Genomic DNA, 25,934 nt, shown 5'->3' with positions numbered 1-25,934 from the left:
TTAGAACATTCGTGGGTTCTTGTACATTTGAACAGAAATTTTCGCCTACCGCTTTGACCACACAGTACTCACTTTCACTACCTGCATGCAGACGCATAATCAAGGCGAGTGCAGCTATTCTCTATTGACGCACAGCGCAAGGGCAGCTTGACATGTACAGGTGTCAGGAAAACTTTCTGAAAAGCACGAATTAAGACATTGTACAATGAGGGTGACCGCACTGCAAATCAAAATGCAACAGAAGGTTCAGTAGGCGATTTATAGCTGCATCTTCAGTTTTCCTCTGCCAATAGGGTGAGCAGCAATAATACAGAAACAGCAACAGCGAGTAGTGCCACAGAATAAGTAACTTCGTTCATTATAAGGGTAGTTACGGTAAAATAGTAAACAAAATATGTGAATGCAACACCTGACACCACAAGCAAATGATAGAAAACGTTCCCAACCATATGTTCTCCTACAGGCAACGTCGTTGAGATACTTGTCTATTCTTCCACTGTGCCCCTATAGGAGGCATCGTGCTAATGCTTCTTTTGCATAGGCCCAGGATGGGATTATTTTTAGTAGTACATATATTATTTTTTGTTTGTTTATTTGCGAATATTGGCATGTACACTTATAATGAATATTGAAAGTAACAAAGGCATTTTTCATTGATGTTCCAATGGGGAAATTTTCTAATCTAATATAGAATATTTTCTCATTTGTAGATGAAATGAAATATGAAGTTTGCATGGAGTCCATTTAGTTAAAGAAGAGGCTTATTTACATTATTTCATACATGCATGTAATGCAGTTCTCAACTGAACATCCGTTCACCGAGGCTCCAATAAGGGTTATTCTTTGTATTCAAATAGAAAAGAATATTTGACAGTTTCACATAATAAATAATGAATTGAATAACCTATCGAATAGTAAAACTGTTAGATTGAAAATGTTGAAAATTTCAAGCATTAGCACCCCTCTGTTATTTTTTATTTGTATAAGAGTTTGTTATGACAAAATTACAACTGTATTAAGTCATAAGCTCGTTATCTTTTGTCTGTGTAGAGCGGCCAATCTACACGGCAGAGCAAGAGACAGAGTTCTTGGATCGCCTGCAGAAAATCAGCGAAGCTGCAGAGATCGATTTGTTTCACCTGGAAGCCTTTGTGAACGACGTTCGCTCAGCTGCAGCTGCGGTAAACACCATCCATTCATTTTAGAATTCAGGAATATCTAACTGCCTTGAAACATATTAATAGAACCATTCAACAGTACCATAGATATTGTGGCACCACAAGATTTGGCCAGGTACATTGTGTTCTCCTACATTCGAAACTCCCAATACACTCCCAATACATACCTTTTTCAGGCTCCATTGGAGCACAATGAATGTGAAACTTGACTGTGAAAGTGAAACTTGACACCACGCAACTCAGCCAACACCATGTAATATCAGCAGTTTTTCGTTACTGCATGTACATGTGTAGAAGGCTGCTAGAAAATACGATACTGCATGGCAAGTCTAATGGCTAGAGTGCCTAGAGAAAGCGAAAATGCGAGTGTTAAATTTGGCACGAGGCATGAAACGTTGAGGGATTGTTGAGGACACTCCTCATACAAGAATTTCAAAAATGTGGGAGATTTTTCATTAAATGTACATCAAATGAAGCGTGCATGCTGCATAACTCTGGTCAGTCTAAGCATACCAAAAGTGACCTTCTGAAATAGGAGGCAGTGGACCACACCTTTTGCTCGTCACTTGCCACCTAACCCAACTATTCTTCTCTCGATCAGCCTTTTTTTTTTTCAAATTCTGTTAGTTAAAGGTGATGCGACCTGTCCCAATTTTCTGGCAGCTGGCAACCTTTTATTCCTCACAAAGAGGTAAGCTGAAATCAGTTATGGGCCTCCCGACATGACCATAGCCTTGGTAGCATTAGTATGTACCTCAAAACAACATTGCCAAAAAGCACGGGCACCAGCTGTGGCAATAAGTCTGCTTTTAAAAAAACTTCACTTTTCTTCACACTGATAGCCTGAGTGAGCGTACGTTAGCCAAGTCCATGCGCCATTACCAAGGTTTCATAGTGACAACGTTTTACAAATATCTGGCAACAAGTATTTAACAATGAGACATCATGCAACCTATGACACACACCACATACTTCACCAAAGTTGTTTAAAACAACCTGAAAATGTCACATTTGTTGCTGTAAACATTTTGGATGATTTATGCGATTCTCCACTGCTCACTTGACATGTTTCGCCTTTGCTTCTCATCTCATCTTACAGTGATTCTGTGTCTTGTCACATGGTATAATATCTGGTTCTATTTTTTCTGTGCTGGCAGTAAAGTTCTTGAAACTGGGTTTGCTGTGTCCTGTATGTCCTGTACTTCCTCGTCCTGAGCTTCGATAAGACAAAGAAAACCAATGCTTTGCTCACCACCGCCACCACTATTCAGGCTCGAACTCCTGTCCATGCAAGCATCTAGGAAACAGATGCACTAACCACCAAGCTCTCATGGAAAATTTGTTGAAAAGTTTGTGTGGGGCGTTGTGCACCATGCAGACTCTAGTGTTTGCACGTTATTTTGGAGGCCACAACAGGGCAATACTGTAGCAAATGGACATGACACTGTGTGCATTGCGATGGTGAAGTTTTTTTTTTAGAAGATGGTGCTGTCCCTTACGAGAGGCAGCTACTTTTGCAGTAAATGAGTTCAAAGCCGAAGAACTCACTTAAGTCTGCTATTTCTTCTTATTCTTTGTTTTATTTGTTTCTTTTGTTGCTGAAGAAGCAGAAGTTGCCAGGATGTCAATGGAGTTTGTCAGAGGGGTTATAGCATCAACTGCACGGCAGTGCTGTTAGGCAGATGACAAGTACCATTAACTGCATAAGAACCAAAAAAAAGCATGTATACATTAAAACATAAGAAATGTCATCGAGGCCATTGTCTGACCAGTATTTGTGTGGCTTGCTGCTGACAGCACCTGTGGCAGCTCTTTGTGGAGGAGGGCTGTCTATTGTCCCAGCTGCGGCTCCTGAGAGATGCTTTTCTGCTGGGCCGAGGGGAGCTGTTCTTGCACTTCTCTCAAGTGGCCAAAGACCTCCTGTGCCACCCACGCACATCCACTACTGAGCGAGGTAAGCAACGTTTTGCACAGACTTTATTCCCTCGAACTGGATGCTTGAATGCCTTGGTGGCCTGGTACAAAGGTATCAAGTACCACTTCATACCAGGCTTGTTACGCCGAGCTACACTACACTTTCATACGCATGAACCCCCAGGGAAACAGAGTACCATTCCTTCCAAAGTGCTCACCACGATAGAGGATCAAATCTATGGCCTCATGCTCAGCTGCAGAATGCCAAAACCACTGAGCCACCTTGGCAGGTGCTTCATCAGGAAGTGTTCATGAAAACAGTGATGACTGAATGTAGAAAATAGGATTGTTTCCAGAACTTTGCTTAGTGCTCACCATTGTGCTGGATTCTTTTAGATAGATCATAATAACATACACGGTTATTTTTTACAATTATATGTGCGAATTTCTTTCAATTTCTTGCGAGTTTTGTAATTAGGGAGGCAAATTTTTTTTAGGTGTGGGTTACATGTTATGCTGCTGTGCTTCTCTTGACTATGACCTCATTAATTTCCAGATTAGCAATGCCGGAGGGCAACCTTGAGAAGGTATAATGTAGTTGCAAGAATTTAAATAGTAGGGATAATGCAGGCACTGCTCAGCTGTAGCCAAACCATATTGTTCCTAGTGTCTGATCTTTGCAAAGGCTTTATGATAAAATATATGTATTTCAAAAACTTTCATTAATAACTGCATAAGTTTAGTAGAAACCAGGTGATTATAGCAGTCAATTCTAAGCCACTGCAAAAGCATTAGTATATCACATTTGTACTGCAACCAAGAATACTGTTATGCGAAGGACGAGTCAGTGAGACGAGCAACTATTTACAGGTTATATTTACAACAGCGGTTGCAGCGCTGACCAGTTAGATTCACCGCGTCGAGCCCAGTTCGTTCTTCCTCCTCTTTTCTCAAGTGATGGTGCCCACGCGCCTCGTTCGAACAATCAAATACCAGACGCGTGTAGCATAATACCTCGGCGGCAGAAGCGACATCCCAGAGCGTCTAACTGTCATCACTGGGAGGGTGATACTGCTTCAGTCGTGTAACATGCGCGATATCACTGGACTGGGAAGCAGGTGGGGCATCAGGGGCGATCTCGTAGGTGACGGGAGTCACGGCACGAAGCACTCAGAATGGGCCTGTGTAACGAGACAACAGTTTTTCTGAGAGGCCGACCTGATGCCATAAAGACCATAGAAGCACCATAGAACCAGGTGGGAAGTGCATGTCTTGGTGTCGCCGGTCGTACAAACACCTTTGACTCTCTTGGGATTTCAGAAGGCGGTCACGGGCAATTTCCCTTGCGTGGGCCCAGCGGGCGATGGCGTCAAGTGCATATTCATTGGTCGGTGCCGCGTGAACAGGGAGGGTTGTGTCGAGGGGCACTGCTGGTTCTCGGCCGAATAGAAAGGAAAATGGGGGATAACCAGCTGTGTCGTGGCGCGAGGAATTATAAGCAAATGTGACAAACGGTAGAGCGAGGTCCCAGTCAGTGTGGCCTGAAGAGACATATTTCGCAAGCATGTCTGTGAGAGTGTGATTGAGATGCTCCGTGAGGCCATTTGTTTGCGGATTGTATGACGTGGATAGCTTGTGCCTCGTGGCAAAGGACTGCAGGATGTCCGCGATAACTTTTGATGGGATGTCCGGCCATGGTCTGTGAGAAGGTGTCATGGAGCTCCATGTAATAAAATCACATCACGTAGAAGAAAATCAGCGACATCTGTGGCGCAACTTGTAGGAAGCGCTCGGGTGATGGTGTAGCGCGTAGTGTAATTCGTGGCCACAGCAATCCACCTGTTCCCAGAAGTAGAAAGAGGAAAAGGGCCAAGTAAGTCCAAACCAACCCGAAAAAATGGTTCTGCGGGAATGTCGAGTGGTTGAAGGCACCCAGCAGGGAGCGTCGATGGTGTCTTGCGTCGCTGGCATTTCTCAGATGCACCTACGTATTTTCGAACAGAGCGAGCAAGCCCTGGCCAAAAAAAGCGTTGGCGAATCCGGTCGTAGGTATGTGACACACCCAGGTGACCAGCAGTGGGAAGGTCGTAAAGGTCGTGAAGTTCGTGGAAAACAGCCGAGCGAAGGTGTTTAGGGATCACGAGGAGTATAATTCAAGGCCGTCGGCATGAACGTTGTGGCGGTAGAATATGCCATCTTGAAGTGTGAATAAGCAAGGAGAACTGTCAGCAAGTGATGATTCCAGGCGGTCAATGATGATATGCATGGACGGGTCACGGCACTGCTCGTCGGCAACATGGAGCAGTGGAAAAAGAGAGAACACAGGTGTCGGTGTCAGTATCAGAAGTAGAGGTCGTGTCTTCGACTGGGTAGCGAGAGGGGGAAAACTGCATCCTGGTGTTGGCGTCCCGACTTGTAAGTCACTGTGTAGGGATATTCTTGTAGTCGGAGGGCCCAACGACCGAGCCGGCCAGTAGGATCCTTGAGCCTACGAAAGCCAACAGAGCGCGTGGTGGTCTGTGATTACTGAGAAGGGCTTGCCATATAAATATGGGCGAAACTTGAAAAACAGCCCAGACGAGAGCAAGGCATTCGCGCTCGGTAATCGAATAGTTGCGACCTGCAGTTGTCAGGAGCTGGTTAGCGCAAACTATAACGCGACCGTGTCAGTGTTGGTTTAGCGATAAGACGGCGCCGATCCCATAACCACTGGCATCGGTTCGGACCTCTGTAGGTGCAGACGGGTCCAAGTGGGCCGAGACCAGTGGATTGGTGAGAATCATGATAAAGCGTGAAAATGTGTCAGCCTGAGGGAAACCCCACGTAAAATGCACGTCTTTATTCAGAAGTTCAGTGAGTGGTCAAGCGATTGCTGCGAAATCTTTCATGAACTGTTGGAAATAAGAACAGAGCCCCACCAAACTCCAGACGTCTTTGACAGACTGAGGTACAGGAAAAGCCGTTACTGCTCGAACCTTCTCTGGGTCGGGTTGTACTCCGGAAGCATCGACGAGATGGCCTAACATTGTAATCTGTCGGCGTCCAAAGTGGCACTTCGATGAGTTTAATTGGAGCCCAAGTCTTGCGGAAGACGTTAAGGATAGCTGCGATGCGCTCGAGGTGCTTCTCAAATGTAGGAGAAACACAAGGACATCGTCGAGGTAACAAAGGCAAGTTGACCATTTGAAACCTTGAAGCAGAGAGTCGATCATCCAGTCGAACGTGGCGGGGGCATTGCATAAACAGAGCGGCGTAACCTTGAATTGGTAGAGGTCATCTGGAGTGACGAAAGCGGTCTTTTCTTGGTCTTGCTCATCGACGGAAATCTGCCAATAACCAGATCAAAGGTCGATGGATGAAAAGTATTCGGCACTGTGAAGATAATCAAGAGCGTCGTCAATTCGGGGCAAAGGGTAAACGTACTTTTTAGTAATTTGGTTCAGGTGGCGGTAATCAACGCAGAAACACCATGTGCCATCTTTCTTTTTGACGAGCACGACCGGCGACGCCCAAAGACTCGACGAGGGCTCAACAATGCCACTAGCGAGCATCTTGTTTACTTCCTGCTTAATAACTTAACGCTCTGCCGTGGACAAGCGATACGGTCAGTGGTGAATGGGAACAGCATCACCAGTGTTTATCCGATGCTTAACAAGGGACATCTGACCAAGTGGTCGATTGTCAGTGTCGAATATGTCACGGTAGTAAAGCAAAAGGCGAGGTAGAGTGGCTGCTTGGTCAGGTGCGAGGTCCGGAGTGACCATGGGACATAATGGGCCGTCGAGGTTCAAGGCATCCTGCGGGTAATCAGGAGGATCTGGAGACACGTCGGCTGCAAAAGCAGTGAAGTGGTCGTCTTTCACTGACTGGAGCGTGGCTACCGCTATGCCTACAGGTAACACTTGCTTCGTCAAGCCAAAATTGATAACGGGGAGACACATCCGATTAGCGGCAACGGTTACGACGGAGTGTGGCACAGAGATGTCGCGCGCCAGGAGGACATCACAAATAGGTGAGACGACATAGTCGCCATCAGGCACGGTTGCCGTTGAGGCCAATTCAATGGAGGTTAGGGCTTTTGGAGGTAAGTGAACAAACGCTGAAGTGCAGAGGGTGTTTGGTTGTTCGGGGCTAACGTCTGAAAGAAGAGGAAGCTAGAGACACACCGTACCGGTGGAACAGTCGATGAGGGCAGAATGCGTCGTCAGAAAGTCGAGCGCGAAGAGTAGGTAATGAGGGCAACTGGTCAGCATGGTGAACAGGACTGGAACTTGGTGGCCAGCAATTCCTTTGTGGGCAGTGCACATACCCCTTAGGGCAACAGGGACACCACTGGCGACGCATACGGCTCGAGTGGTGGCAGGCGTAAGAACTTGTTTGAGGCGACCACATAGGTTAGCGCTCGTTATGGACATTTGGGCTCCAGTATCAATTAATGCCGTCAACAGAACACCATCTACGTCTACTTCAATTAGGTTCGTGTTGCTGAGGAGCGTCAACAGAGGATTTGGACAGGACGAACATGATGCAGCACTACCTCCAAGAGCTGCATGGCCTAGTTTTCTGTCCGTTGGTTTGGCGAGAAAAAGCGGCGAGGTTGGGGGTGATGGGGAGCAACAGTGTTGAGGCGACGGCGATCACACAGAGGAGCGGCTGTCAGGGGCACCAGAAGTAGGGTACAGACGGCGAGGTGAATAACGGAGAGCGTCGGCGTATGGGCGAGGAGCAGGGAACGAGGTCCAGTACAGCGGCATTGAGGTGGTGTGGCAGTGCCGGGATACATGACCAATGCGGTGGCAGCGGAAGCAGATTAGTTTGTCATTTGGGGTTCACCATTCAGCAGGATTGCATGGGCTGGGAGCGAAATACTGGTCATTACAGGTTGTGGACATGGGAATGGGTGCGGAATCAGGTCGGGAGACAGAGCAGGTGGTAGGGATGCCAAGGTTTGCAATTTCTTGCCGCACAACTGCTTGAATAACGGAAATAGCGGGCGCCGCTTGGTCAAAGGTACCGTCAGGGAGTTGTGGATGAAGGGGGCCGGACTCGCCGCTTCAATCTCACGGCGAACTTTACGTGTGACGTTTTCTTGAAATGGTCATGTGGTGGTAAAAGTGGAGCAAGAGGACGTGGCAGGAGTGTTTGGGAGCCAGGAAAACTGTGGGACGAAGCGGCATTCTTTGATGATGGCATCAATGGTAGAAACATCGTTATAGACGAGCAAATTGAAGGCATTGTCCACGATGCCTGTTAGGATATGGCCCACCTTGTCAACCTCAGTTATGTGCTCATCAATTTTCTGGCAAAGTGCATGCACTTCCTCTATGTAAGAGAGATACGGTTCAGTCGACGACTGGACATGGGTGGCAAGCTCTTTTCGCGAAGCCTGTTGGCGACCTGACGGGTTGCCAAATAGGTCGCGAAGCCGCTCTTTGAAAATGTGCCACGTGGAGAGCTCGATCTCATGGGTGCGAAACCAGACACGTGGTGTCCTGTCCAGATAAAAGATCACATTGGCAAGCATGATGGTAGGGTCCCAGTGGTGGCTTTGGCTAACACGCTCATACATGCTGAGCCAGTCGTCAATGTCAACGTAATTGTGGGCGGAGAATGTCCTAGGATCATGGAGACTAGGAACCGTAACGTACGTTGTGGATGGTGCCGCAAGTGTAGGTGGCGACGGGGTGGTTCCACCGGAAGCCATGGCTGAGAAGACAACATTGCGGCCGCTTCGGAGCTCCGTGGCAAGGACGGGCAATGTTCTACCTCCATCACAATGTTACGCGAAGAATGAGTCAGTAAGACGAGCAACTATTTAAGGCTATATTTACAACAGCGGTTGCAGCGCTGACTGGTTAGATTCACTGCGCCGAGCTCAGTTCGTTCTTTCTCCTGTTTTCTCAAGTGATGGCGCCCACGCGCCTTGTTCAAACAAAAAAATACCACTCGCGTGTAGCAATAAAACACGAGGGAATGTCCTTAATCACTCAGAAAATGAAAATAGTGACACTACAATTATAACTCATGCTGCCAATCTGGAATCCCATCAGCACCAGTGTGTGCAGTGCCTTTTGGCACATTGTGATGTACACACACTGGTGCCTACAAGGACGCATATCAGTGTAGTGGATCTGGCCATTGGACTTCAGGCCTTTGGGTAAACATTCATAGTGGGCTGAATCATAATGTGTTGTCACCTTCATTTCTCTTCATTGCCTTGCATTGCGCTTTCCCTATTCCTAGGCCTGCGCCTCCTGCTGTAGAGAGATTGGCTTTTCTGCAAAGCTTGTTTGTCCGGTGGCTTAGCTCACCACATTTTAATGCATGAAAAAAGGCACGAGAGTAAAACGCACATTTTATTCATAGCATGGTTTCAAATATAAATTGTAAGGTGCTTTCTCAAACTGATAATTCTTGGGGAAGAAAAATTCGTTATATTCGTGCAGGTATGGTATTTTACATTTTCACTGCGACTTCTCTCGGCACTATTTGATGTAATGTGTGTGCTAGGTCATTAGGGTGAAAAAAAGGACTACCAGTGAAAACCAAAAAGCATCTGTTTATGCCAGTATAAGAATGCAAAAGGCATGTACGCCAATCTTTGGGACCCCCACAACTGCAGTAGGATTAAATCACTATTTAGGATTAACTATTTAGGTTAATCACAGTAGGATTAACTCACTAACACAGACAGTTAATGAAAGTGCTGTCAGCTGCACCAGGAGTGAAGCAGACAAAAAGAACTTAATTTTCCTCATCTGCAGTTCTGCGATCAGGTAGAGAGAGTAACATTGTTAGATAATTTTGATGTGTGTTTTTTTTTTCTTCAGATGTAAACGTCATCTTCCAGCAGGCCTGCAGTCTGCTCCAGTCAGAAGATGAGAACCTTGCTGAGCAATTCCGCATCACAGTTGGGCCTTCACAGTGTGAGTCATGAGCGGGATAACCTGCAATCAGAGTACGGGGGAATCACAATACACACACAGAAAAGCACTGCTCTGCTTTGTTGTGTCATCTCCAAAACATAGAGAGAGTGAGCCTGGAGAATCAATATAATTTGATCTGCAAAAATGTACTCATGCATCCCCCCCATTTGCCTCTTCTAATCTCCTCTGATTGCAACACACTGAAACCTTAATATTGTCACCTCCATGACACACAAACTATTGAGTGGCAGAGCAGATAATCCCCAATGTACACTCTTAATCTCCTTCCGCATAGGTTTCAATAAGTACATGTTCTATAAAATACTGAGTGGCAGAACAGACAATGCCCAGTGTACACGCTTAATCTCGTTTCACATAGGTTTCTCTAAGTAAGTTTTAACAAATTGCAGAAGTGTTCTACAAGATATTGAGTGGCAGAGCAGGCAATTCCCAATGTACACTCTTAATGCAAAAAGATAGAGAGTTGGACAAGTTGGTGCGATAACATGATCTTGAATTGTAGCGCGAAGTGACATAGACAGAGACTAGAAGCAGACGAGCGCTCGTAATCTCCTTCCACATAGGTTTTGCTAAGTAAGTTTTAACACATTGCAGAAGTGTTCTACTTACTTTTCAATAGAGCTTCTTGCAAATGGTACTCTGTCACATTTAATCTCGTTCCACAAAATTACACTAAATAGGTAGAACATATTTGTAAAAATATTACATTTGGAGGAACTTACGTGAAACGAAATTAAGAGTGTCGCACACTTGTCGCACTTTCTGAAATGCACTGCTGTTTGGTGCAGGGCAATACTGAGTTCAGCTGCAGTGCGCAGTCACTGGACATTGAGCAAAATCATGTGGACCCTTTTATGCACACGAAAAGGTCTGCACGTACCACTTGTACTAGCATGCACCATTGTGACTACTGGTATAAAAGAACCTAAATGAAAACTGTTGTGAGACTAACTCATCTTGCTGGTTATATTGTGCCTGGTTATCCTTCATGTTGCAGGTAAAGAGAAGTTCTCAATTGTGTATTGCTACCCTAAGCCTAAGCCTAGAGATTGGCCCAGCTGCAGAGCCCATCAGAAGTGAGCATTTAGCAGTAGGGGTGTGTGAATACTGAATAGTAGATTTAGAATTGAATCGAATCAAGGAAAGAAGCTGAATATCAAATCGAATATCACAAAACAAAAATATGTATTTATTATAAATTTTGGGGAAGAAAACACGCTGCTGTATAGGCTCAGGAGTCTGCTAGCATTGCATAATAATGTAGCAAGCTATGAGTAACTTTGGTTCATAGAAGTCAAGATATACGATAGGGTGTTCTATAATTAAAGGGAATTCTAAATTAGTATGCCAGCTAGCACTGATTGCAGCTCTGTTCTAGTATATGAAGACCTGGAAAATATACATATTCTTTTTATCAATAGCGTATCTATGGAATACAATCAAGTGCATTTCTCCCTCTGAAGCTAAACAATTAGTGATGTTGTGTTGTACTCAATAACAGTGAGGTTCTCAATTGAACAGTGCACCTGTGTTTTATGGCAGTCTATTATTGCATGGAAGGTTTTGCTTTCCAGTTTACTTTTGAATAGAGAAGAACTTTCACATCTTTATGGCAGGAGGGTTCATCAGCAGCAGCAGCATCAGCCTGTTTTGTGTCCACTGCAGGACGAAGGTCTCTCCGTGCGATCTCCAATTACCCCTGTCCTGCGCCCAACCAATTCCAGCTAGCACCCGCGAATTCCCTAATTTCATCGCTCCACCTAGTCTTCTGCCGTCCTCAACTGCATTTCCCTTCTCTTGGTACCCATTCTGTAACCCTAATGGTCCAACAGTTATCTAACCGGCGCATTACACGACCTGCCCAACTACATTTTTATCTCTTGATGTCAATTAGAATATCATCTATACCCGTTTGCTCTCTGATCCAAACCGCTCTCTTGCTGTCTCTTAACATTATGTCTAGCAATCTTTGTTCCATCACTCTTTGCGCAGTCCTTAACTTGTTTTCTAGCTTCTTTGTCAGTCTCCAAGTATCTGCCCCATATGTCAGCACTGGTAAAATGCACCGATTGTACACCTTCCTTTTCAATGATAATGGTAAGCTTCCAGTCAGGAGCTGACAATGTCTACCATATGCGATCCAACCCATTTTTATTTTTCTATGGATTTCATTCTCATGATCAGAGTTCCCTGTGATTAATTAACCTAGGTAAACATACTCCTTCACAGACTCTAGAGGTTGACTGGTGATCCTGAACTCTTGTTCCTTTGCCCGACTATTCATCATTATCTTTGTCTTCTGCATATTAATCTTCAATCCCACTCTTACACTCTCTCTGTTAAGGTTCTCAATCATTTGTTGTAACTCATCTGCATATTTGCTGAATAGAACAATGTCATCGGCAAACAGAAGGTTGCTGAGATATTCGCCATCGATCCTTACTCCTAAGCCTTCCCAGTTTTATAGCTAGAACACTCCTTCCAAGCACGCAGTGAATAGTATTGGAGAGATTGTGTTTCCCTGTCTGACCCCTTTCTTTACTGGTATCTTCCTGCTTTTCTTGTGTAGAATTAAGGTAGCTATAGAACCTCTTTAGATATTTTCCAAGGTATTTACATAAGCGTTCTGTAGTCCTTGATTACGTAATGCCTCTATGACTGCTGGTATCTCTACTGAATCAAATGCATTTTCGTAATCTATGAAAGCCATATAGAGAGGCTTATTGTACTCTGCAGATTTCTCGATAACCTGATTAATGACATAGATGTGATCCATTCTTCCTGAAACCAGCCTGTTCCTTTGGTTGACTAAAGTTCAGCGTTGCCCTTATTCTATTGGAGATTATTTTGGTAAATATTTTATATAATACTGGGAGTAAGCTAATGGGCCTATAATTTTTCAATTCTTTAACGTCTCCCTTTTTGTGGATTAGTATAATGTTTGCATTCTTCCAGTTTCTGGGACCCTTGCAGTCAATAGACACTTCGTATAAAGATCCACCAGTTTTCCAAGCATTATGTCTACTCCATGTTTGATTAAATCGACTGTTATTCCATCTTCTCCTGCCGCTCCTCCTTGTTTCATGTCTTGCAAGGCCCTTCTAACCTCATCGCTAGTTATAGGAGGAGTTTCTGTATCCTGTTCATTACTGTTTCTAATGGAGGTATCCTGACTCCTCTGGGTATTGTACAGGTCAGTGTAGAATTCTTCCGCTTCTTTTACTATATCTTCGAGATTGCTTATATTATCCTGCTTATCTTTCAGTGCATACATCTTGGTTCGTCCTATGCCAAGTTTCTTTCTCACTGATTTCAGGCTGCGTCCATTTTTTACAGGAGGGTTATTGTAAGTCGAATCTGCATGACAGACGAAAGTGCAGACTGCACATCACATTAAATGACAGTGGAATGTCTTTTCTGCAGCGCAGGACAGCAGCCAACCACCTTTGGCTGGATGGGAAACAATAGGCCTGACCTACAAGGTCAGGACGCCTCTGCATGTGTTCTTCACTCCAGCCACGATGTCAAAGTAAGTCCTCTGGAAAACACTGGTAAGGGCAGTTTGGCAAATGAGCTCTGTGTCACATTAGTTTTACAGATTGCTGCTTTAAAGCAAGAGCCTTTTAGCTTCCTTTTGTTTTGTGAGAACTGCATTAAATTGTTTTTAACTGTGTCTGTAGCATGAATAGTTACATAGTGAAAAAATAAAAGGAGAGGGTAGAGATAAAAAAATAAAGTTGTATTAGATCAGTACAAAATGTAGTGTAATACTTTTCTATGGCACTTTGTGGAGGTTGCTATTTTGTCCACTGCAGATTTTTAATACATCACCGTGCGAGAACTTTTGTTTAGCTCCCACGTATCCACAACATCTTTACGAAGCTGAACGTCCAACAGTACAAATGGATTTCTAATGCCCTTTCGCATTCGTCTTATATCAAGTCTTTAGCACATGTACGTGATGTGCTTTATTACTTCGAACAAGTTTTTTTATATCGCAGGAAGTATACAGTGCAATTCAGTCTGTTCAAATGTATTACCTGAAGAAGCAGGTAAGATTACTTGCATGACAAATCGAAATGTCCAGGTGGCTAACTTAAAAAATTCACGAATTAGCCTTTTAATTATTTACTTTAGGATGCATGTCACAATTGCAAAATTGAAATCGACTAGTTGTGAAGTCATGTTTGTATAGCGGAAAGCCTAAGACTAGCGCTGCTTTCAAAACGACTGTCCCCGAAATCCCCTAAATAGTTCATCAGTATTCCAGGTCAGATTGTTCCAAAGTGCTTGATGCACACTTTTGGGAAACTTGACTGTAATGCCAGTGTATTTCATAGCACACTTTAAGGCCAGATATCTCGGAAGTAGTGCATCTTATAATTTCTGCTAAGCAAACGACAACTCAGCTTCAATTTTCCGATTGCAGTATGTACCCTAAAGTGAATAATCAAGAATTTCACTTAGTGAACCTTTTTTAATTAGCCACAAAAACATGGTGGTACCTTACGCAGGTAATTTCCGCCTATTCCAGAAGTGCACCGGAAAAGGCAATAAGAGCACTATTTGTCACGAACCATTTTTAAAGAAATCGATTCATACCAAAAAAGAACAGGTGGTATATTCAGCACAAGCAAACTTGAAATGACATTGGTATTCTTATTTTCATTGGTATGCATCTCCCACTGTGCTCTGTAAGAAAATATTATAGCAGTGTTTCATAAGAGGTGGCTCAGTTGGTGTGAAGCCTGCATCTCGAAACAGCGTGAAGAAGAGGACAGCAGAGCAGAGCAGGATGACACAAGTGGTGGCATCAGCACGGTGGCTGTCTCACAGGTACTCCCGGCTGTTCCGGCTGCTGTTTGGCTTGCAGCGGGCCCAGACCCTCCTCCAGGAGTGCTGGGTGCTCCAGTGTAAGGTGGCACGTACGGGGCCCCTGCAGGGCTGTCCCCTGATGCGGCGCATGATGCAGCTGCGTGCAGAGATGGCGCACCTTTTGGACAGCCTCCAGTACTACCTCCAGGTAGACCAGTTCCCTGTGGCTCTTTTTCAAGTGGCCTTCCTTTGTAGGTGTGCATTCTCCTGTCAGAGCAAGCGTGTGCAGCACTTGAATTTGCAGCTGTGCGCTCAGTAGCAAAATGTGATGATCCACTGAGCAAGCGCGGCAGGATTTGGTAGTTTATGCCCCCTGACATACAACCAGTGTCAAAAGTTTACGGATTGCAGGATCTGTGTTTAATGTGCAAGCAATAATATGTAAAACCATTAATAACCAGTAACGCAAAGGAAACAGTCAGAGCTCTATACTACATTTGAGTGAATGCAAACTATGCCTTTCTCAGTAAATGCTTTGCTTCTTACAGATAGAGCTATCAAAAAGAAATCGACAGCTCTGAAAAGATTGGTTGTTACCATGAGCGATCCAATTTTCACCATGATATAATTTTCACAATTTTGAAAATAGCTATTCATTTGCAAATAATTGGTCCTCTGAACAATCCCTTCTATTGTCATAATATGCTCTGGCCTTTCCATTTCGTGAAACTTAGCTCTTGTGCATTACTGTTGCAAAACTTTATGCATGGTGGGGAAAGCAAAATATTGAGGTTGTAGATAAAAACTTACAAAGTCGTTTACAGTATTGGAAGTTATAATTCAGTCAGCACACAAAGTAAGTTGCTTTGCTTCATAGGATCTATGCAATGCCACAGTGAACACTGGGATAGTGCAAGCACAATGTTCTCTTGAAGTTAGTGGGAGCTTGACTTGTCTCCGCATTCTTTTATAAAAATACAGAAACTATCTCGCGAATCTTTTAGTTAAATCATGGAAGGTTGTAGGTATTCCTTGGTATATGAAAACCGATCCTTCAAGATTTGGTCTAAATCCTGTATTGTAAGCCACCTTTGCTATGTACCTCTCCAAAGCAGCTGTTTTAGAAGGCACGTATACGAAGAAATACATGTAACATGCAAATGTTAATGTAGTCCTTCACTGCTTGTGATGTCCAGGTGGACGTGATAGAAAGCCAGTTGGGTCGTCTTCTTGGACAAGTGACACAGACTCGAGATTTCGAAGCCATCCAACATCTGCATAACAGTTACCTTGCTTCCCTTCTCAAGGACAGCTTGATAATGCTGAAACCTGTGAGTTACCTTCTCAGTGTACTGACTTGAATGTGAGTCCTATACCTGCCACTCTGCCAAATTTTTGAGAAAATTTACAAATTTGGGTTCGCTTAAGGGTTTTTCAAACATTGTGTTAAGTTGTATGAAAAATACATTATGTTCATAAAAAACTTGGATCGTTGCTCTCCGATCCTACCATTAGAAATCTTCCATTGGTGAAAGTATTGCAAACATCACTTACAGCGTGTATGTAGACAGCAACCAAAAAAACTACGACGACAAGCACTGACTTCCAACTGGTTTTTATTTTGAGTAGCACGCATATATAGCATGCATATATAACACACACAACAAGCATAAAACTGACATGAGTATGCATTCAAAATTAAAAGAAACCATGACTGCCTTCTTAAGATGAATGAGCGTGCATGTGTGGCCTCAGAAAAGCAAGTTCTTTATCTGGTAATGCAATTGACGGCTTACTAACCAAGTCACCTTCAGCAATCACTGCTGCTTCAATGATAAGTCTAGTGTTTTCATTAGAATGCCTAGCTAAGATACTGTTTTTTTTTTTTTTTTTCAAACAATGGGAATACAGCCGCAATGAGCACAATGAACACCTAGAAACCCTTCCGACCCTTTGTGCCCTTTATTGCTATGTTCTTGCAATATAACATTGAGACACCTACCTGTCTGCCCTATATAAGACCGACTGCATTTCAGGAGTATCGTGTACACTACACTTTTCGAACAATCTGTAAAATTTTTTCTATGATTGATACTGCAAGGCGTACATCCTTTAGCAACAGGATTAGTTCTGACGCAAAACTGTGCAAGTTTTTTTGGAGCAGAGAAGACAACATCGATACCTGCTCTTTGTCCTATTTTTTTAAGTTTGTGGGAGATCCCATGAACGTACAGGATAACAGCTGTTTAGTTTCTTTGATCATGTACCTGAGGCTCAATGCTGTGAGGATCAGTGCTTAACTTGCTATGCAAGTTCTCCAAGACAAGAAGGTTGCTAGGGTGCCCTGCCGCCCTCAACCGAGTAGTCTGCAAACTGAAACTAGGTTCTATCAAATGATAACAGGATTTTGTTATGCAAGCAAGCATGAACAATACCTCTGTCTTAACCAGTTTTGAATGGGCGGATGCATAGCAATATATAGGCTTATTGGCTCACGGCTCATACATCCAGCATACATGTTGCCAGGCAAAAGATAAATTCAAATCTAGAAACCTAAGGGATCCATTCTCCTGAAGCTCATGTGTGAGTGTGAGCGGAGTTAAGCATTCATCAAACAGATCCAACGTCTGACGATCAGAGGCCGCCACACAGCTGTCCTCATAATTAAACAGAATCAAAAAGTCATCCACATAACGAAAGGCTTTTTCGATTTTTGTGTTGCCCAGCCGTGACATGACGTTCCTGTCTAGGTAAGCCAAAAATAAATCGCTCAACGAGGGAGCGATACAAGACCCTATACATATTCCGCTTTTTCTTTTAAGGAAAACATTCCCATTCCATTCGGTGAAGCTTGAGGAAAGGTAAAGTTGAAGCAATTTTATAAAATCTGAAACGGACACACCATATTCATTTTGGAACGCAACAGCACCAAAACTACAAATGGCTTCTTCGATAACAACCAAGAGCACCTGATGCAGAATAGAATAAAACAAGTTTTTTATATCTATGGACGAAGCCTTAAATGGAACGTCAGAATGTTGAGAAAGGTAGTGTATAACCTCAGAAGATCCTTTAACCAGAAACGGATCCTTAACATCTAGCTTCTTAAGGTGACACTGGAGCCAGTAGGAAAGGGAGTATTGCCCCGTGCGCTTTTCCAAAATAATGACACGAAAAGGTGCCTCCAGCTTGTGAGTCTTCGCCGAGAAAAACATCCAAAGGGCCAACCCTTCCTTGCTGTCTACAGATTGTGCAAGAGTGCCTAGATTCAGTTCCAATAATATGTGTTTTGCCTGCGATTTTACCTTCCTCAGATCAACACCAATTCCCCTAATAAACACAGAATCAATGGAAGCTTGCGCTTTTTCCAAGAAATTATTTCTAGTTGTGATGAAAAACCCACCTTCTTTGTCAACTGCTGCAAGACAAAGCCTTTTGTCGGTAAGGTAGGAAAACACCCTTTCAACAGGAATAGCATTTTGACGAGGAGAGTACAACTGGAGCACGTCTGCGCCCTCAGACATGCAACGGTCACCCTCACATTCCAGAGCACGCCTCGACACATCACACACCATATTGAGAAGTTCCGCTGGAGTGATCCTTCCCACTGCGGCAAACTTAGGCCTGAGAGCGAGAGTCTGTGTGACGAAATGCGGCAGGGTCACACCTACGTCTATGTGAACTTGCGTCGTTGTCTGTCTTAGGGGTAGATGCCACACGCCGGTTGCAAAGACGAAACAATTCCTGTTGCCAACTCTGTTCTAGGGTGCTGTCAATACGCACATTCAGCTCTTGTCGTTTCCGGGCCTTGACTTGACGGCTCCCAGGTCCTCGATCCACTTGAATACTGAGTGATTGACGATAAATCCTTGCCTTCCTCATCCATTCAGAATGCAGGAGTTTACACAGTCTTTTTCCATGCCCTGCGGACGGAAGAAATCCACCGAAGACCGCAAGAACCTCAGAGGGTAGCTGTCCATTCCGGCTTTGAAAGCAGTAAGTCAGGATGCGTGCCTGGCAAGGGCAAAAGTCGTCAAGGTGACACGGATGGACGGGTGAAGGGAAACGGTGTTAGCAATGCCCGACGAACTACCTTCGTAGCTCCTACTACTTACGGAGCTCCTACTACTACTACTCCTACTTACGGAGAACTTGCATAGTAAGTTAAGCACTGATCTTCACAGCATTGAGCCTCATGTACATGATCAAAGAAACTAAACAGCTGTTATCCCATGCATTCATGGGATCTCCCACAAACTTAAAAAAATAGGACAAAGAGCAGGTATCGATGTTGTTTTCTCTGCTTCGAAAAAACTTGCACAGCTTTGTGCCAGAACTAATCCTGTCGCTAAGGGATGTAGGCCTTGCAGTATCAATCCTAGAAAAAATGATACAGATTGTTCGAAAGGTGTAGTGTACAAGATACCCCTGAAATGCAGTCTATCTTATATAAAGCAGACAGGTAGATGTCTCAATGTTAGATTTCAAGAACATAGCAATAAAGTGTGCAAAGGGCGAGAAGGGTTTCTAGGTGTCCATTGCACACAATGCAGCTGTATTCCGCTGCTTGAAAAAACCTGTGTCTTAGCTGGGCATTCTAATAAAAACACTAGACTTATCATTGAAGCAGCAATCGCTGAAGGTGACTTGGTTAGTAAGCCATCAATTGCATTAACAGATAAAGAAGTTGCTTTTCTGAGTACGCACATGCATGCTCATTCACCTTAAGGAGGCGGTCATGGTTCCTTTGAATTTTGAATGCATATTCATGTCGGTTTTGTGCTTTGAGGGGAGCGGGGGCTTTTGTTTTGGTGTCTTGGTATATATGCGTGTTACTCAAAATAACGATCAGTTGGAAGTCAGCGCTTGTCTTCGTCATTCTTTTGGTCCCTGTCTATGTACACACTGCAAGTGTGTTTGCAATGGAATACCAACTAGCTTGTACATGTACCCTGCTTCGGTGAAAGTATGCCAGAGGGGTACTCGCTTCGATAGAGTTTGTATACAGACAATTTTCTGAAGCCTGTGAAATTTACAACAGAAAATTTGCTTAAATAGTGACTGTGATATAAAAACAATATGTTGGTTATTAGTATCTGTTTCAAGTTTGCTGCTGATTGTGCACTATGTTGAAATTTAAATTGGCGTTAATATGGTGTGTATGTATCGCTCAAAAAGGTGTGCACTCAGGACAAGGTCTAAAAATAAATTCGTGCTATCCGACCCCCTCCCCTTCTCAATCATTTCTCCCTCTGTGCCAGTGCCCCCCTCAGTCTATGGGATCTTTACAAATTTTAATGTTCATAGGTTGGTAGGTATGGGGTCCTAACTCTTGCAAGACCAGCTTGACAGAGCGTTGATTTGGTTGAGTTGGAAACTGCTAGCCATGACAGATACTTGGTGCACCAATGTAGATGCTTACAAAAAGCAGTGGGTGTCTCCCCAACAATTTTTTTTTTGCTTTTGACTACACATTTCTAAGTGTTTGCATTTGCAATAAAACATTCATTTACAAGGCAGCACCACATTTTCATTCATTCATGTATGTTTTTCATGCACCCTAGTGCTTTTGCTAGTGCTTTTGACTAACAAAAGAATAAAGCGGTGTATTTAAACTGTGCAGGTATATTTCCATGATGGAAGTAAAGATATATGGAATTGATGCTCCTTTTCAGTATTGCCAACTGGAGGACTGCACTTCAGTAACATTCCTTTGTGGTTATTGTGATGAGAAGCTGCTTAATATTTCTTCAGCCTAGTGCCCACAATTACATTTTGTGTGTTGCGTTAAAGAGCATCATCAAAGCATAGCGACTAATCCAATCGAGGGACAGCACTGCCCTACACTTAACAGGAGGAATGTCGGGTAAAGGTACGCTTGTAAATACAGCAGTAATGATCTGAAGGCCTTCCTCTGTGTTCTAACTTTGCATAGTCATTAATTATAATTTCTAATTGCATTTCTTTTGACAAACCATGAATGCATGTCTGTCGTGTTGCTTTCAGGTGCATGACTGTCTTAGGTCAATTCTTGTCCTGAGTCAGTCTTTACGTGCCATCTTTCCTGAAACCAAGGAACCACTTACACAGAGGCAGTTCTCACAATACGAGAGCATTGAACAGGCAAGGAGTGCTGTTTACTTTCATAGGCCATTGTATAGCATTGCCTGTTGCTGCGATTTCATAAATTTTTGAATGTCCGTAGGCTCTCAAGATGCCAATGAAATGTCGCAAACGTCCTTGCTGTTGAACTTTCTTGCAGGGTGATGGAGCAAGGAAAAAATGTGGAGGTGCTGTAGGGCCTCATTAATGAATGCATATACTTTGCTGATATGATTGGAACCATTTCGAACTTTCTGTGTGTAATGCAAGGCATTAAGAAAACACTTTCGTTCAGAGCCAACAGCAATATCCATAATTTAAATACAGACAAAATACAGAAATGTCTTCGTTAGATATTCCTTAAACCAATTAGCAATGATGTTTGTTGCATTTGATTGAAAGAGTCACGTTTAGAAACCAGTGGTAATGAAATTTTGACTCAGGTGCTCCGATGTTTTATAGAAAGGTAAGCCTAAAGCATGATTTAATTATTTTTTTTATAAAAGTAATTAAATTTCAAGAAATTGAGACGCCATGCTTACAAGCCTGTAACCCAGCAGTAAAAGTTTACATTGCAATTCTGAAATCTGTACATAGTAAAGCATTTAAAGGGACAATAAAGAAAATAAAAAAAGTGTAGTTGTATTAGGAAATTATCCTTCTCCAATACCAAGAAAGCCACTCTTACCTTGAGGGGAAGTGTCGTAAGCTAGGTAAAACACAAAAACAAAAGACAGATAGCAATGACGCCTTGAAACTGCACCAGCTTTCTGTGACGTCATAAATTTTGACGGCACCTGCTCAGGCCTAGTTCGTTGTTCAGCAGTAAAAATTGGCTACAGTGTACTCTAAAGGAGCTAAATACTGAACTTAGCATGTTTATAGAACATTTACACTGCCATACCTGCCCAAATATGAGAATATAGTACTTCGAAATTTATGACGTCACACCATTGCACTGCTGCCAAAGTTACGGCACGAAACTTAAGAAACTACCTATATGGAAGTTTGCCCTTCAATTCCTCCTAATTAAAATGGAATTCTAGGATATTCTTACAGTCTAAACTGATTTTATGTTTCGTTTAAGTGCCCCTTTAATGCAGACAAACATTTGACATTAATACACATTGTTGAAGCTAGGCTGATATTTAGGCGATGTAAAATAAAAAAAACTGGCACATACAAGGCAACAAAAGCACGTAACCCATAATTTAATATTTTATTTTCTTTTTTGCTTTAAACTCTCTAATAATAGTGCTTTGCGGAATGTTGGCATCCGATTATGTTGTTCTTATTAGATTGCAGGCTTACCATTTAAGTTCTTAACATTATATACATTTGTGTAATTTCTGAAAATTCTTTAGAGCTTAAATTAACATTGCATGACCATTAGTTATGAGAACACAGTTTTATTGCTATAGCAATTATATGGACACTCCAGGCACATTTCCACCGTCGTCGTGATGTTCTGTATAAAGTCCAAGCGGGATATCATTGTGGCCATGCACAATATGCTGTGGGTGTGAGTGAAATCGTGCGAGGGTGTGTTGAGGATGGTGACTCTATCTCGCACGCGCCAGAGAGGAAGGTAGGGAGGAAGCGCGCCGTCTTCCATCGCACTCAATGCACCGGTGGGGGGTTCTGGCAACGGCTGCGTATGGTGCGGCCACGTGGGCCCTATCTGCAATGGCGACAGAGAGTGCGTTGAGTGCTGATAGCTTAGTATGCGCTGTGTTCTCACCGCTTTGTTGACATTGAAGCAAAAGGCAGCACAAAGGTCAATTCCCTTGCTGCTGCTGCTTTCGCGCTTCCTCAGGCCAGCGTTTTCGACAGTGAGTTTCCACAGTCATCAAGTCGCATGTCAGTGGCATGCGATGTTGGCACTCTAGGCTGCTGCTGCTTGCTGGCTCAGGCAGCACATAACTTGCAATGCAAAATTTGAAGGACCGCTCAGCGCCGTTCAGTTGGACATTAATGCTTCCGCATTCACAACTCATAAGCAGTGCTTAGGTGTCCTCGGACTTTTTTCTTTTAAACACAAGAGCACATGCAATGCTGGGCACATGCAATGCTGAGCTATTGCAAATGCGTTTAGGTCGCTTCAGAATTTGTCTGAAAACTTCTGTTTAATGTATTTGGATAGTAACTGCACAAGATAAATAAAGTGTTCATTTTACTTGCCTTTAGTTGTGTTTAATTTAGTTTTGCTTAGTTTAGTTTGGTTTTACAAGTTTGCAAGTATTGCAATGTGTAATTACTGTATTTTTACCAAACACTTTGATGCATTGCTCTAATGAAAAGTGGTTCGCCTTAGGGCCAAACTTTGCAACAACCATTCCTTAACAAGTCTTAGTGATAGCTCTTCGTGTTTGAATATCTAAATTTAGAGCCTAGGTTGTGTTTAATGCTAATGTTATGCTTTGTGCAGGAATTCCAATGTCACAAGCAGCTGCTTCTTAAAGTGCTGTCTTCCCTGCACAACAAGCTCTCTGAATCACTGCCCTCCCATCTACTGCTACGCCTGGACCCTGGCTGTGTACCAGCCCGTGCAGCAAATGCAGTGTGACATCTCAATCCATCAGAACAGAATGTGCCAAAAAGTTGCACCACTAAACACGTGAATCATTTGTTGTTTGAATTCTAGATATAAACCACGGCGGTCGCACTTCGATAGGGGCGAAATGCGAAAACACCCATGTACTTAGATTTAGGTGCGCGTTAAAGAACCCCAGGTGGTCGAAATTTCCGGAGTCCCCCACTACCGCGTGCCTCTTAATCAGAAAGTGGTTTTGGCACGTAAAACCCCATAATTTAATTTTAATTCTAGGTATGAAATGAACTGCAAAAGTTATCAATTCTCTCCTTTAGCATTTGTTTCTATTGCTTATGGGTCGTACATTTGGGGCATAGACACATGCCTTATGGACTGTTCTCCCATGCCAAGATTGTGGCTTCTGTGGCAGACTTTTAAACCTCAAGTTGCAAATATGTAGGAGCCTTGCTTCAACAGTTTGTGTGCTTTTCCGCTGCCTAAAGGAAAATGCAGAAAGCACCCATTATATTGCAGGAACTAATTCTTGGCCTCCACTTTATTGTCTCAGTATATTCTGTCTCAGTCCAGACAGTATATGGTACATCCTCTGTGCTAGGTCACATTGTCCATTTCTGGGTGGATGAATGCTGCCATATATCAGTACAAACATAATGCTTGTGCTTGACTTGCCACTAGAGGCGCTTTCATATGTTATGCCACAGTTTATGCAGTTAATGCACAATTGTGCTTGAGATTCACCACATAGTCTTGTGTCTGAACAGCACAAACATTTTATTGTGATAGCAATTGTGTGGAAATGAGGTGCAAAAATGCCACCGCCACTGTCACCATGCTGTTCTGCTCGGTGGTATATTTTCAGCTCACCTGTGGGCTGTTAGATGGCCTCCAGGAAGGCAGAGTGCATTTGGCTGCAGCAATGACGAAGTGGACACACTGTCAACGCTACGCTCAATCACCTCAGTGGGAGATCCAGGGCAGTGTTCTGCCTTCCCCTGCTGACATGAGCATTGTGTACACGCCACTGTAAGCATGCTAGCGTTTCTGATGAGCTGCTGTGTGCATGCACTCTTCCGAGCTGAACCGGCAGTTAAACATCAAGCCAAGCTTATCCAATAGTAGTATTTCACAAGGCACTAACTAAAGCCAATGGTTGCCTGTCAATCTCACCTCCAACACCAGCGAGGTTAAGGTCTGTAATGCCACTAGCGAAGCTCTTTATTACGACTTGCCCAGTAGCTGCTAGGACACTGTTCCTTCCACCCAACTGGAGTTGCTTTATATGCTGCATTGCACCAGCGTGTCGCACCTGTGTATTGTTTGAACACCGTCCGAAAAGTTCAAGTGCAACACTAAACTTTGCTATTGCTGTTAATGCTGCCGCTATCTCTACCCTTTGGGTTACATTGAAGAAATTTCTTTTTTACTAAATGGCCCATAAATTACAGTTCTTATATTATGCCTACGGTGGGAAGGAATATGTCAACAAAATTTAATTGTAGCTGAAGTCATGATGAAGTCAGTCACCTGTGTTTTCCTGATGACAATGAAAAAGACAGAGAGGAGCATGGAGCCAAAAAAGAAAAAAGGAGAACCAACATGTGGTGTGCCCTCTATGTGTGCTCCAAATAGACCGATTTCAGGATGAGTTTCACTACCCTACCACTGCCACAAAGCGTGCTGGCAGTAGTAGTACTCGGTGGACTGAAGGGCAACTGTGGTGAGAAACGTGTTTGTACATAACAAACCTGCTTAGCCCTCGTGATAAAAAAAGGCAGGGAGGTGAAAATAATATTGCAATAGAAGCGAGGTTGAGAAAATTCACTCTCCAGAATCCATCTCGGGTTCACTGAAACATGCACAATGAAATTGTTCTTTGCCTTCCCCTCAATGTTGCCTTGAATCAAAGCACAGCTGCAAACCATCGAAAACTACTGTCGTCACGGCGCCAGCAAAGTTGCTGCGAATGCACTCCAAGCATGATAGGCTCTATTACTGTTTTGACACTGAAGCAAAGGGCAAGACAGTGGTGAAACGGGCAACAGCAGCTCCAGAATAAGAAAGAGAGAGAGAGAGATAACATGTAAAGCATGCAGCAGCCAAGCCCTAACAGTGGCAAACGCTGGGCAAGACAGGACAGATAAAAGGATGTGAAGTGGCACGTCACATAGGCACTGAGCAAATCCAGAAATGCAAGCTGAATAGTAAACACAGGCTGCTGCAGCTTGATGAGAACAACCTGAAGTTTACCTATGTAACCCAGCAAACAACAAATGAACCAAAGAAACCTCAGCCTGGAGCCAACATTTTCACAAGGGCATTGTCTTCACAGAACCTTGATGACAACTCTCTTTGTCATAACATTGGCTACAAGGATAAGGTTCTTCGTGTTCGTCCACTGCTGATTGCTTCAAATCTCTGTATTCC

General features: G+C 43.5%; 1 protein-coding gene across 2 annotated transcripts in view; it reads left to right on the top strand.

Annotated features, from left to right (window-relative positions):
• The window catches only part of LOC142572308 (gamma-tubulin complex component 4-like), a 40,486-nt gene extending 16,905 nt beyond the window's left edge, over positions 1-23,581 (top strand). For both annotated transcript variants that reach the window (XM_075681314.1, XM_075681313.1), the window contains 8 exons: positions 1,051-1,181; positions 2,976-3,132; positions 9,923-10,018; positions 13,463-13,568; positions 14,876-15,062; positions 16,051-16,185; positions 20,861-20,977; positions 23,385-23,581. In XM_075681314.1, the coding sequence (XP_075537429.1) occupies positions 1,051-1,181; positions 2,976-3,132; positions 9,923-10,018; positions 13,463-13,568; positions 14,876-15,062; positions 16,051-16,185; positions 20,861-20,977; positions 23,385-23,522 (1,067 nt within the window). In that variant the 3' untranslated portion in view covers positions 23,523-23,581. The remainder of the gene's footprint in view (positions 1-1,050; positions 1,182-2,975; positions 3,133-9,922; positions 10,019-13,462; positions 13,569-14,875; positions 15,063-16,050; positions 16,186-20,860; positions 20,978-23,384) is intronic.
• Positions 23,582-25,934: the final 2,353 nt, after the last annotated feature.

The sequence above is a fragment of the Dermacentor variabilis genome, chromosome 2, assembly GCF_050947875.1.
Source record: "Dermacentor variabilis isolate Ectoservices chromosome 2, ASM5094787v1, whole genome shotgun sequence".
NCBI classification, from domain to species: Eukaryota; Metazoa; Arthropoda; class Arachnida; order Ixodida; family Ixodidae; genus Dermacentor; species Dermacentor variabilis.
Note: the sequence above shows the minus strand (reverse complement) of the source record. Positions and strands in the feature narration are given on the sequence as shown.